The sequence below is a fragment of the Anomaloglossus baeobatrachus genome, chromosome 5 (assembly GCF_048569485.1).
Source record: "Anomaloglossus baeobatrachus isolate aAnoBae1 chromosome 5, aAnoBae1.hap1, whole genome shotgun sequence".
Lineage (NCBI taxonomy): Eukaryota > Metazoa > Chordata > Amphibia > Anura > Aromobatidae > Anomaloglossus > Anomaloglossus baeobatrachus.
Genome location: NC_134357.1, coordinates 499,371,676 through 499,386,334, shown reverse-complemented (window position 1 = coordinate 499,386,334; position 14,659 = coordinate 499,371,676). Strand labels below are relative to the sequence as shown.

The 14,659-nt window shown below is 52.1% G+C and overlaps 1 protein-coding gene across 3 annotated transcripts in view; it reads right to left on the bottom strand.

Moving 5' to 3' along the window:
* Positions 1–12,548, bottom strand: part of QTGAL (queuosine-tRNA galactosyltransferase) — a 231,489-nt gene extending 218,941 nt beyond the window's left edge. For 2 of the 3 annotated variants that reach the window (XM_075350780.1, XM_075350781.1), the window contains exons 1-4: positions 12,503–12,548; positions 7,899–7,965; positions 7,236–7,352; positions 5,560–5,659 (exon numbers count right to left, since the gene is read on the bottom strand). In XM_075350780.1, coding sequence (XP_075206895.1) covers positions 5,560–5,659; positions 7,236–7,352; positions 7,899–7,961 — 280 coding nt within the window. In that variant the 5' untranslated portion in view covers positions 7,962–7,965; positions 12,503–12,548. The remainder of the gene's footprint in view (positions 1–5,559; positions 5,660–7,235; positions 7,353–7,898; positions 7,966–12,502) is intronic. The other variant, XM_075350782.1, reaches the window with a different exon arrangement.
* Positions 12,549–14,659: the final 2,111 nt, after the last annotated feature.

Here is a 14,659-nt window from a genome sequence, read left to right as displayed (position 1 = left end):
TTACATTACTTATCCTGTACTGACCCTGAGTTACATCCTATATTATACTCCAGAGCTGCACTCACTATTCTGCTGGGGCAGTCACTGTGTACATACATTACATTACTTATCCTGTACTGACCCCGAGTTACATCCTATATTATACTCCAGAGCTGCACTCACTATTCTGTAGCCTTTATAACCGAATTCTCCCAGCATTCCTGCTTTCTCCATTACTCTTAGATTTATAATTTCTCCTCTTTAGAAGCGGAAATTGATTTTGTTTTACAGCAAAATTCCAAATTAAAAAACATGTTCTCTTTTTTTGGAACGATGGCAGAAAAAAAAATTGTGTTATTCCGAAATTTGGATCCTGCTGTTCCTGGTACCCGCTCGCTCTTTTTCCTACTCTCTCCCCACCCCGCTCGCTCTCTCCCCCGCTCGCTCTCCCCCCCGCTCGCTCTCTCTCCCCCCGCTCGCTCTCGCTCTCTCCCCCCGCTCGCTCGCCCTCACCCCCCCGCTCGCGCTCTCTCCCCCCCCGCTTGCTCTCTCTCCCCCCGCTTGCTCTCTCTCCCTCCGCTCGCATTCTCTCTCTCCCCCCGCTCGCATTCTCTCTCTCCCCCCCGCTCGCTCTCCCCCCCGCTTGCTCTCTCCCCCCCCGCTCGCTCCCTCTCCCCCCCGCTCCGCTCCCTCTCCCCCCCGCTCGCTCCCTCTCCCCCCGCTCGCTCCCCCCCCGCTCGCTCTTTTTCCTACTCTCTCCCCACCCCGCTCGCTCTCTCTCCCCCGCTCGCTCTCTCTCCCCCGCTCGCTCTCGCTCTCTCCCCCGCTCGCTCTCTCCCCGCTCGCTCGCCCTCACCCCCCCGCTCGCGCTCTCTCCCGCTCGCGCTCTCCCCCCCGCTCGCTCTCTCTCTCCCCTCCGCTCGCTCTCTCTCCCCCCCGCTCGCTCTCTCCCCCCCGCTCGCTCTCTCCCGCTCGCCCTCTCTCTCCCCCGCTCGCCCTCTCTCTCGCTCTCCCACTCGCTCGCTCTCCCACTCGCTCGCTCTCCCACTCGCTCGCTCTCCCACTCGCTCGCTCTCCCACTCGCTCGCTCTCTCTCTCCCCTGCTCGCTCGCTCTCCCCTGCTCGCTCTCCCACTCGCTCGCTCTCTCTCTCCCCTGCTCGCTCGCTCTCCCCTGCTCGCTCTCTCCCCCCTCCGCTCGCTCTCTCCCCCCTCCGCTCGCTCTCCCTCCCCCCCGCTCGCTCTCTCTCCCCCGCTCGCTCTCTCTCCCCCGCTCGCTCTCTCTCCCCCGCTCGCTCTCTCTCCCACTCCCCCGCTCGCTCTCTCTCCCCCGCTCGCTCTCTCTCTCCCCGCTCGCTCTCCCCCGCTCGCTCTCTCTCCCCCGCTCGCTCTCCCCCGCTCGCTCTCTCTCCCCCGCTCGCTCTCTCTCTCCCCCGCTCGCTCTCCCCCGCTCGCTCGCTCTCCCCCGCTCGCTAGCTCCCCCGCTCGCTAGCTCCCCCCGCTCGCTCTCTCTCCCCCCGCTCGCTCTCTCTTTCCCCCGCTCGCTCTCTCTCCCCCCCGCTCGCTCTCTCTCTCTCCCCCGCTCTCGCGCTCGTTCTCTCCCCCGCTCGCTCTCTCCCCCGCTCGCTCGCTCTCTCCCCCCTGCTCGCTCGCTCTCTCCCGCTCGCTCTCCCCCCCGCTCGCTCTCTCCCCCTTTCACACTCTCTCCCCCGCTCGCTCTCTCCCCCGCTCGCTCTCTTCCCCCGCTCGCTCTCTCCCCCGCTCGCTCTCTCCCCCGCTCTCGCGCTCGCACTCTCTCTCCCCCGCTCGCACTCTCTCTCCCCGCTCGCACTCTCTCTCCCCGCTCGCACTCTCTCTCCCCCGCTCGCACTCTCTCTCCCCCGCTCGCACTCTCTCTCCCCCGCTCGCACTCTCTCTCCCCCGCTCGCACTCTCTCTCCCCCGCTCGCACTCTCTCTCCCCCGCTCGCACTCTCTCCCCCCCGCTCGCACTCTCCCCCCCGCTCGCTCTCTCCCCCCCGCTCGCTCTCTCCCCCCGCTCGCTCTCTCCCCCGCTCGCTCTCTCCCACCCGCTCGCTCTCTCCCCCCGCTCGCTCTCTCCCCCCCGCTCGCTCTCTCTCCCCCGCTCGCTCTCTCCCCCGCTCGCTCTCTCTCGCTCTCTCCCCCCCGCTCGCTCTCTCTCTCCCCGCTCGCCCTCTCTCTCCCCCGCTCGCCCTCTCTCTCCCCCGCTCGCCCTCTCCCTCCCGCTCGCTCTCTCTCCCCCGCTCGCTCTCTCTCCCCCGCTCGCTCTCTCTCGCTCTCTCCCCCCGCTCGCTCTCTCTCTCCCCGCTCGCCCTCTCTCTCCCCGCTCGCCCTCTCTCTCCCCCGCTCGCCCTCTCCCTCCCCCGCTCACACTCTCTCTCCCCCGCTCACACTCTCTCTCCCCCGCTCACACTCTCTCTCCCCGCTCACACTCTCTCTCCCCCGCTCACACTCTCTCTCCCCCGCTCACACTCTCTCTCCCCCCGCTCACACTCTCTCTCCCCCCGCTCACACTCTCTCTCCCCCCCGCTCACACTCTCTCTCCCCCCGCTCACACTCTCTCTCCCCCCCGCTCACACTCTCTCTCTCCCCCGCTCACACTCTCTCTCTCCCCCGCTCACACTCTCTCTCTCCCCCGCTCACACTCTCTCTCTCCCCCGCTCACACTCTCTCTCTCCCCCGCTCACACTCTCTCTCTCCCCCGCTCACACTCTCTCTCTCCCCCCCCGCTCACACTCTCTCTCTCCCCCGCTCACACTCTCTCTCTCCCCCGCTCACACTCTCTCTCTCCCCCGCTCACACTCGCTCGCTCTCTCCTTCTCCCCCGCTCGCTCTCTCTCCCCCGCTCGCTCTCTCTCCCCCGCTCGCCCTCTCTCCCCCGCTCGCCCTCTCTCCCCCGCTCGCCCTCTCTCCCCCGCTCGCCCTCTCTCCCCCGCTCGCCCTCTCTCCCCCGCTCGCTCTCTCTCCCCCGCTCGCTCTCTCTCTCCCCCCGCTCGCTCTCTCTCTCCCCCCGCTCGCTCTCTCTCTCCCCCCGCTCGCTCTCTCTCTCCCCCCGCTCGCTCTCTCTCTCCCCCCGCTCGCTCTCTCTCTCCCCCCGCTTGCTCTCTCTTGCAGGATTTGATTTCTAAACATTGTTTCAGTTTATTTTACAGCTCCATAAAACAATCTGCAAAACTCCTGAGTCAGTGAGAATGGCAGGGCTGGATACTGGCAGCGTTTGAGGAGCCAGAACGGCCTAAGGAAGTTAAAGGAGATGTGCGCCTTTAAAACAAACCTTCTGCCTTTTAACTGACTCATCACATGGTGTTAAATTGTTGAGGATTTCAGCCACGACCCATCCTGATGATTGCTAGAATGTCCCATTTACTTCATATATGTATTACTCAGTATCTCTGTTGCTCCCTGTTATCAGCCATTTCAAACTATCAAACATTTTGAAGACTGGAGCAAGAAAATTATGATGTCAAAGGGGTTACTGTGGCCACGGACATTATACAAGATCAGCACACAAAAAAAACAGCGTAAAAAGACGTATTTGTACAAAACTAGAGTGACTTTCTATACTACGGGGAAAATCCGGGGGATAATGGTGACATTGCACAAATGTGAAGAGCTGAAACCTGAAAATTTAAATCTTTATTATGTGACCAAAGCGGACAAAAAAATAAATATGTCTTCCCTAGTTAATGAAGGATCTGACTGAGCTCTATACACATTGACTGCCCCATCAGAATAGTGAGTGCAGCTCTGGAGTATAATACAGGAGGTAACTCAGGATCAGTGCAGGATAAGTAATGTAATGTATGTACACAGTGACTCCACCAGCAGAATAGTGAGTGCAGCTCTGAGTATAATACAGGATGTAACTCAGGATCACTACAGGATAAGTAATGTATGTACACAGTGACTGCACCAGCAGAATAGTGAGTGCAGCTCTGGAGTATATAATACAGGATGTAACTCCGGATTAGTGCAGGATAAATAATATAGTGTATAAGCCTTCTAACCACTCCCAAAAATGAAGGCGAGTGCTCTTGCTCCTAAGATACGATCCCTAGAATAATATTTGGGCTTCCAGCTCGGTGATCACGATTTGCGCACATCTGGCGGCTCGCGGCGTCCATGACAGCTGTGTTTGAAATCCGACCTCTAGATAATAAATAGATGGATTCTCTCCTTTATGAACAGGATACGTCTGTGCGGCCGCACTCCTCGCTCCGCCAGCGCTCAAATATATTTTTTTTCTTTTGCGGAAGGAAAAGGAGGCGTGCGTCCCGTGCCAAAGGGATTTGCATTCAGTGCGGACTTCTGAGGATGGAAGGGGAAATGGGTTGCTATAGTGATGGCTTAGTAATGCGAGTTCCATCAGATATTAAACATTCCACACGCGGCTGGAATGAGGAGTGACCCCACATTTCCACCCCGAGACTCCGTATTCACGCATATTTCTACTGCAAATAAACAAATCCAGGCGGAGCAGTCTGAGGTACTGCAGGAGGAATGCGGAGGACCGACATCAAGTAACCCATACTGGGGGCAACCATGGAAATGCCCCAAAGAGCCTATAAAGGCTAACAACTCCAACCTGCTCTTGAAATCTACCGCACATCCTAGAATGCAAAATCACTAGAGATCATAAACCTCCAAGAAATGCTGAGAGTTCAGCTCTGAAGCCTGCAGAATTGTGAATACAGCTCTGGAGTTTAATAGCGGGCGTAACAGAGGAAAAGTATAATAGGGGTATCATGGAGCCGTGCGTACATAATGCTCCCCGAGCTCTTTGCGGCATTTCCAGGTGTGTAGTTAGACAGACACGTATATGCACGGACGCGGCCAGACATTACAGACAGGCCGGTGGCTAATGCAGTCACAGCGATTATCGGCAGGGCCAGCACTCCTTCCCATAAGTGCCAAACACCGCCACGCTGCAGCCAATGGTGGAGTCTCTGCCCGAGACACACGTAAATCGCTCCATGTGCGTCCCCTTGGGCCTGGACCGCACTCATTCTCACAATGTTGCTCCGGATTGTGTTTCTTCTGGCATCTTGATCGCAACAGCTGTTGTGTGTGTTATGACTGCTGTCTGCTACCCCTGCGCACGTCCTACAGATGGAATTATATGGAGCTATAGCACAAGTGAAATGCATGCAAAGTGTGAAAGCAGATCTCCATGATGTCAAAGTTATGTATATTAAAAAGGGGCATCTTCATGCAGCAATCCTCCAGAGCAGCACTCAATATTCTGCTGGTGCAGTCACTGTGTACATACATTACATTACGTATCCTGTACTGATCCTGAGTTACATCCTGTATTATACTCCAGAGCTGCACTCACTATTCTGCTGGTGGAGTCACTGTGTACATACATGACGTATCCTGTACTGATCCTGAGTTACCTTCTGTATTATACTCCAGAGCTGCACTCACTATTCTGCTGGTGCAGTCACTGTGTACATACATTACATTACTTATCCTGTACTGATCCTGAGTTACCTCCTGTATTATACTCCAGAGCTGCACTCACTATTCTGCTGCTGGGGACACGGCGTACATTTGCTCTCACCTCCCCGTGGTCGCTCGCTCTCATGGCCTCCTACAATTACGCGGATTCCTCTATCTTCAAGCTTCGGTTTCCATCGCTCTATGATACCAGCAGAACTGTCCTGAAAGAAGTAAAGCACAGGCCCGTCATCTCTGCAGACATCAGCGTGTTAAAGTTTTGTGTTTTCTTGAGATTTACTGGATCTCGGCTTCGTGCCTCATAACGTGCAGGACGGAGCCATCCGGATCTCGCTCCACACCTTCGGGTACAAATGAGAACATTTTCATTCGAATGTGTAAAATAATGAGAAATGTAACCAGAAAAGTAGAAGAAAGCTGGAGGACTCGATAGCCGCTATCTGTGAAATCTCATTTGAAAAAGTCCGGAAAGCTGAGGTTGGAGGAGCTGTCTGTGGGGTCACAAAACTACAAGTCCCAGCATGCAGCTGTCAGGCTCCTCATTACTCAGCGTCCTGGATGACCGGGTGTGAGGGCAGAACTACAAGTCCAGCATGCAGTTGTCAGGCTCCTCATAGCTCAGTGTCCTGTATGACCAAGCGTGTGGGCAGAACTACAAGTCCCAGCATGCAGTTGTCAGGCTCCTCATTACTCAGCGTCCTGGATGACGGGTGTGAGGGCAGAACTACAAGTCCCAGCATGCAGCTGTCAGGCTCCTCATAGCTCAGCGTCCTGTATGACCAAGCGTGTGGGCAGAACTACAAGTCCCAGCATGCAGCTGTCAGGCTCCTCATAGCTCAGTGTCCTGTATGACCAAGCGTGTGGGCAGAACTACAAGTCCCAGCATGCAACTGTCAGGCTCCCTCATAGCTCAGCGTCCTGTATGACCAAGCATGTGGGCAGAACTACAAGTCCCAGCATGCAACTGTCAGGCTCCTCATAGCTCAGCGTCCTGTATGACCAAGCGTGTGGGCAGAACTACAAGTCCCAGCATGCAGTTGTCAGGCTCCTCATAGCTCAGTGTCCTGTATGACCAAGCGTGTGGGCAGAACTACAAGTCCCAGCATGCAGTTGTCAGGCTCCTCATTACTCAGCGTCCTGGATGACCGGGTGTGAGGCAGAACTACAAGTCCCAGCATGCAGCTGTCAGGCTCCTCATAGCTCAGCGTCCTGTATGACCAAGCGTGTGGGCAGAACTACAAGTCCCAGCATGCAGCTGTCAGGCTCCTCATAGCTCAGTGTCCTGTATGACCAAGCGTGTGGGCAGAACTACAAGTCCCAGCATGCAACTGTCAGGCTCCTCATAGCTCAGCGTCCTGTATGACCAAGCGTGGTGGGGCAGAACTACAAGTCCCCAGCATGCAGCTGTCAGGCTCCTCATTACTCAGCGTCCTGGATGACCGGGTGTGAGGGCAGAACTACAAGTCCCAGCATGCAGCTGTCAGGCCCTCATTACTCAGCGTCCTGGATGACCGGGTGTGAGGGGCAGAACTACAAGTCCCAGCATGCAACTGTCAGGCTCCTCATAGCTCAGTGTCCTGTATGACCAAGCGTGTGGGCAGAACTACAAGTCCCAGCATGCAGCTGTCAGGCTCCTCATAGCTCAGTGTCCTGTATGACCAAGCGTGTGGGCAGAACTACAAGTCCCAGCATGCAGCTGTCAGGCTCCTCATAGCTCAGCGTCCCGAATGACCGAGTGTGAGGTCAGGTGCAGTGTAATACATATATACTTTTGCTCACCGTGCTGCCATCATTGTACATGGAGACTTCCAGGGTGCCCGCAAAATCCTGCCGGGAGACAGACGACAAGCAGTCATCCAGCCAGATCGCAGCATTGTACACGGCGACCACCACCGACTGCAACAGAAGGGAGAGATGAGCGTTCCCCCATCACAACCCCCCAGAGGGAAATATATGCCGCCATCACTGACCGCCCCCCAATCTGTAGGGACCAGAAAACTAAGGCCCAGTATAAGATATATACAAAGGGGAAATCAGACTTTATCTCCATAGCAACCAATCAGAGAGCAGCTTTCATTTCAAATTCTGCTCTTCAAATATGAAAGCTGTGCTGTGATTGGTCACAATGAGCAACAAACTTTATTCAACATTTAGAGACTTTTGATGGATTCACTCCATTGGGAGAACATGGTGACCTTACAGGGGTGGCGAGGGGTAACCGGGGTCAGAGAATAGCTTATACCTGTACCTCATAGGCTGACCCCAAATAATCCAGCATCACCTCTATATGTCTGCTGAGCACACAATGAAAGAGTCAGCAGAGGAGTGGGCAACTGCGGGCACTGCGAGAATATTGGCCCTCCCTCTATAAAGGGGGAAAATTAGAATATGGGGGGGGTTGTATTTTCACACACGGAAAATGTCCATAAGGGGCGCACACACCACGTCTGCTGGCAGATCGGGCTCCGAATCTGTGACAGGCAAACCGCTCCCAGCATCCTTCATGTGGCTGCGGGAAATACAGAGCAGAAAGAGTTAAAAATGTTCCAAAAATAAATATAATTAAAATAGAAGACACACAGATGAATGGATAGATATAAACATAGATAGACAGAGGGATAGATAGACAGAGGGATAGATAGACAGAGGGATAGATAGACAGAGGGATAGATAGACAGAGGGATAGATAGACAGAGGGATAGATAGACAGAGGGATAGATAGACAGAGGGATAGATAGACAGAGGGATAGATAGACAGAGGGATAGATAGACAGAGGGATAGATAGACAGAGGGATAGATAGACAGAGGGATAGATAGACAGCGGGATAGATAGACAGAGGGATAGATAGACAGAGGGATAGATAGACAGAGGGATAGATAGACAGAGGGATAGATAGACAGAGGGATAGATAGACAGAGGGATAGATAGACAGAGGGATAGATAGACAGAGGGATAGATACACCAGTATCATTCTACAATCACTGTCCCCTCTCCACTATCACATCTACACAGTATCATTCTACAGTCACTGTCCCCTCTCCCCTATCACATATACACAGTATCATTCTACAGTCACTGCCCCCTCTCCACTATCACATCTACACAGTATCATCCTACAATCACTGTCCCCTCTCCCCTATCACATATACACCAGTATCATTCTACAGTCACTGCCCCTCCCCACTATCACATCTACACCAGTATCATTCTACAATCACTGTCCCCTCCCCACTATCACATATACACAGTATCACTCTACAGTCACTGCCCCCTCTCCACTATCACATCTACACAGTATCATTCTACAGTCACTGCCCCCTCTCCACTATCACATATACACAGTATCACTCTACAGTCACTGCCCCCTCTCCACTGTCACATATACACAGTATCACTCTACAATCACTGTCCCCCTCTCCACTATCACATATACACCAGTATCACTCTACAGTCACTGCCCCCTCCCCACTATCACATATACACCAGTATCACTCTACAGTCACTGCCCCCTCTCCACTATCACATATACACCAGTATCATTCTACAGTCACTGCCCCCTCTCCACTATCACATATACACAGTATCACTCTACAGTCACTGCCCCCTCTCCACTGTCACATATACACAGTATCACTCTACAATCACTGTCCCCTCTCCACTATCACATCTACACAGTATCATTCTACAATCACTGTCCCCTCCCCACTATCACATCTACACAGTATCATTCTACAATCACTGTCCCCTCCCCACTATCACATATACACAGTATCACTCTACAGTCACTGCCCCCCTCTCCACTATCACATCTACACAGTATCATTCTACAATCACTGTCCCCTCCCCACTATCACATATACACAGTATCACTCTACAGTCACTGCCCCCTCCCAACTGTCACATATACACAGTATCACTCTGCAGTCACTGCCCCCTCTCCCCTATCACATATACACCAGTATCATTCTACAGTCACTGCCCCTCTCCACTATCACATATACACCAGTATCATTCTACAGTCACTGCCCCCTCTCCACTATCACATATACACAGTATCACTCTACAGTCACTGCCCCCTCTCCACTATCACATATACACAGTATCATTCTACAGTCACTGCCCCTCTCCACTATCACATATACACAGTATCACTCTACAGTCACTGCCCCCTCCCAACTGTCACATATACACAGTATCACTCTACAATCACTGCCCCCTCCCCACTATCACATATACACCAGTATCACTCTACAGTCACTGCCCCCTCCCAACTGTCACATATACACAGTATCACTCTACAGTCACTGCCCCCTCTCCACTATCACATATACACAGTATCATTCTACAGTCACTGCCCCCTCTCCACTGTCACATATACACAGTATCACTCTACAGTCACTGCCCCCTCCCCACTATCACATATACACCAGTATCACTCTACAATCACTGCCCCCTCTCCACTATCACATATACACAGTATCACTGTACAGTCACTGCCCCCTCCCCACTATCACATATACACAGTATCACTCTGCAGTCAGTGCCCCCTCTCCACTATCACATATACACAGTATCACTCTACAGTCACTGCCCCCTCTCCACTATCACATATACACAGTATCACTGTACAGTCACTGCCCCCTCTCCACTATCACATATACACAGTATCACTGTACAGTCACTGCCCCCTCTCCACTATCACATATACACAGTATCACTGTACAGTCACTGCCCCCTCTCCACTATCACATATACACCAGCATCACTCTACAGTCACTGCCCCCTCTCCACTATCACATATACACAGTATCACTGTACAAGTCACTTCCCCCTCTCCACTATCACATATACACCAGTATCACTCTACAGTCACTGCCCCCTCCCCACTATCACAATCTACACAGTATCATCCTACAATCACTGCCCCCTCCCACTAATCACATCTACACAGTATCATCTACAATCACTGCCCCCTCCCCACTATCACATCTACACAGTATCATCCTACAATCACTGCCCCCTCCCCACTATCACATCTACACAGTATCATCCTACAATCACTGCCCCCTCCCCACTATCACATCTACACAGTATCATCCTACAATCACTGCCCCCTCCCCACTATCACATCTACACAGTATCATCCTACAATCACTGCCCCCTCCCCACTATCTCATATACACCAGTATCATTCTACAGTCACTTCCCCCTCCCCACTATCACATATACACCAGTATCACTCTGCAGTCACTGCCCCCTCTCCACTGTCACATATACACAGTATCACTCTACAGTCACTGCCCCCTCCCCACTATCACATATACACAGTATCACTCTACAGTCACTGCCCCCTCCCCACTATCACATATACACCAGCATCACTCTACAGTCACTGCCCCCTCTCCACTATCACATATACACAGTATCATTCTACAGTCACTGCCCCCTCTCCACTGTCACATATACACAGTATCACTCTACAGTCACTGCCCCCTCCCCACTATCACATATACACCAGTATCACTCTACAGTCACTGCCCCCTCCCCACTATCACATATACACAGTATCACTCTACAGTCACTGCCCCCTCTCCACTATCACATATACACCAGCATCACTCTACAGTCACTGCCCCTCCCCACTATCACATATACACCAGCATCACTCTGCAGTCACTGCCCCCTCTCCACTATCACATATACACAGTATCATTCTACAGTCACTGCCCCCTCTCCACTGTCACATATACACAGTATCACTCTACAGTCACTGCCCCCTCCCCACTATCACATATACACAGTATCACTCTACAGTCACTGCCCCCTCCCACTATCACATATACACCAGCATCCACTCTACAGTCACTGCCCCCTCTCCACTATCACATATACACAGTATCATTCTACAGTCACTGCCCCCTCTCCACTGTCACATATACACAGTATCACTCTACAGTCACTGCCCCCTCCCCACTATCACATATACACCAGTATCACTCTACAGTCACTGCCCCCCTCCCCACTATCACATATACACAGTATCACTCTACAGTCACTGCCCCCTCTCCACTATCACATATACACCAGCATCACTCTACAGTCACTGCCCCTCCCCACTATCACATATACACCAGCATCACTCTGCAGTCACTGCCCCCTCTCCACTATCACATATACACAGTATCATTCTACAGTCACTGCCCCCTCTCCACTGTCACATATACACAGTATCACTCTACAGTCACTGCCCCCTCCCCACTATCACATATACACAGTATCACTCTACAGTCACTGCCCCCTCCCCACTATCACATATACACCAGCATCACTCTACAGTCACTGCCCCTCTCCACTATCACATATACACAGTATCATTCTACAGTCACTGCCCCCTCTCCACTGTCACATATACACAGTATCACTCTACAGTCACTGCCCCCTCCCCACTATCACATATACACCAGTATCACTCTACAGTCACTGCCCCCCTCCCCACTATCACATATACACAGTATCACTCTACAGTCACTGCCCCCTCTCCACTATCACATATACACCAGCATCACTCTACAGTCACTGCCCCTCCCCACTATCACATATACACCAGCATCACTCTGCAGTCACTGCCCCCTCTCCACTATCACATATACACAGTATCATTCTACAGTCACTGCCCCCTCTCCACTGTCACATATACACAGTATCACTCTACAGTCACTGCCCCCTCCCCACTATCACATATACACAGTATCACTCTACAGTCACTGCCCCCTCCCCACTATCACATATACACCAGTATCACTCTACAGTCACTGCCCCCTCCCCACTATCACATATACACCAGTATCACTCTACAATCACTGCCCCCTCTCCACTATCACATATACACAGTATCACTGTACAGTCACTGCCCCCTCTCCACTATCACATCTACAGTGTCACACTGCAGTCACTGCCCCTCCCCCGTAATGTCCACATGGTATCATCCCGCAGTACCCCCCCTCCCTCCATATGTTATGGTTTGTCCCTCTTATCACCACGCACCTGAGAAGCCGGTCAGAGCCACGTGCTTTTACTCTGCAGTAAACTAAAGACGTATCCGGGGCGGGTCTTACATCTGATTGGCCACCATCATTAGCTCACTTCCGTCTAATTGGCTGAGTCTTATGTCCTTTCACCAAACTCTTCTGGATCACAACAGTACAGCAAGGTTAACCCTTTCTATCCTGGATGCAATCTGTTACTGCTGTCAGTACAACATAGGAGGAGGCCAGCTGCAACAATATGTAGGTACACTGCAGTATCTAAGCCTATCATGTGTGATACTGACTGCCGAGTAATGTAACTAATCTTATGAGTGATACTGACTGCTGAGCTGGGTATCTAAGCCTATCCTATGTGATACCCTTTGCTGTATCTAATGCTATCGTGTGTGATACTATAGTTTGAGCTGGGTATATGATACCATCCTGTCAATACATATATATATATATATATATATATATATATATATATATATGTGTATATATATATATATATATATATATATATATATATATGTATATATATATATATATATATATATATATATATATATATATATATATATACACACACACACACACACCTTTCTGTAGTAAGGGATGTCATGGAGTTAAAGGTGTGTATCCTGCCTGTCTTGGCTTTGGTGTAATGTGTCAATGTCTCAAATCTAGCGCTGCACATGACCCTGAAAACACCATCCCCACCATTACACATGGTGGAGGAAGCATCCTGCTGTGGGGAGGCTTTTCTTCGGCAAGGGCAGGGAAGCTGGTCATAGTGCCTGTCAAATTACTACTGTCATAGTGCCTGCCTCATGACTGTTATGTTGGCTAGTGAAACATAAATGACTATCAATATCAGCACATGTTTTTTTGGGCCCTGTTATCCATCTGGTAAGGCCCCATACACACTAGGCTGCCATTACCTGAACCCCCGATATTGAGGGGCTTGGCTAACAATCTAATGTGTATGGCGCCTCCCGACTCTCCCATCAGACGATGTCGGCTGCGATAAGAATCCAGTACATCCGTTCTCAGGCAGCTGCTCATTTTGTTTTCGGCCACAACAAATCATTGCCACATCGGGAGAGAGGTCTAGTAGTGGCTCTCTCTATAGAACAGAGGAGTAGTCAGCAGAGAGCGATCCTGAGTATGGAGGAGTTGGGAGAGATGTCTGGCAGCGGCTCTCATAGAGAATACAGGAGCAGTCAGCAGAGAGACCGCTCCTAAGTATGGAGGAGTCAGGAGAGATGTTTGGTAACGGCTCTCTGGAGAATGTGTCGCCCAGGGAAAGGGGTACTCGGTCCCGAGTGGTGTATCACTGGGGAATGTAACTTTGGTGGCCGTTGCCCAGTCCCGTGCCCTGGGTCCTTTTTAATGGGGAGTATTTACAGGGGAGAATAAAGTCATTTGTGTGACGCCACCTGCAGGTTGCGGTTAAGATGGGGGAACCGCCGCTGCTGGATTGGTTACTCCTAGGGCTGGTGGTAATGGCAGCTGTGGTGGTAGGGCTGAGCCCGGGGAGATGTGTGACAGAGTCTTATGCCATTAATAAGGGAGGCCACACCATGGGTTGTAAATAACAGTCTCTACTCACTCTTGACCCTCGGACGGCTGGTTCAGGTCCCTTTATTTCCAGTGCCAGTTGATGACTTGGTTGCTCTGTCCCCGGCACTCTCAGTGTGGTTGGGTCCCCGTAACGTGGAGCAGTTTGGGGCCCGACTGTCCCTTTTTGTGGCAGTCTCCTTGTCCGTACGGTGGACAGTGTGGACCCTGTAGGGCTGGTCTGTGTCCCGAACCCTGATCCTTGCTTTACTGCTGGTGCCCCCAGATCTGTGGGTCAGTGAGGTCCATGAAGGTCCCCACACTGTGCAGGTATTTGCCAGACCGTATGAAACTGACGTCTGACCTAGGGCCCTTTGCCCAGTCGGTGCTCTGGTCCCAGCGGTACTCGGGTCTACCTGCCCTGGCGAGCACTCTCCTGTGCCCCCGGGTCACCGTTACATGACCCAGCTCTCAAGCACCTCTCCTCTCTACTAGTGATGTGTCGGTCGCGAACGATCCGACACAAAGATCCGGCTCCCTGCAGTGACCAACAGGAGCCGGATCATCAGTGTGAGCCACTGAAATCACTAAACGGCTCTTTTCGACAACTGGA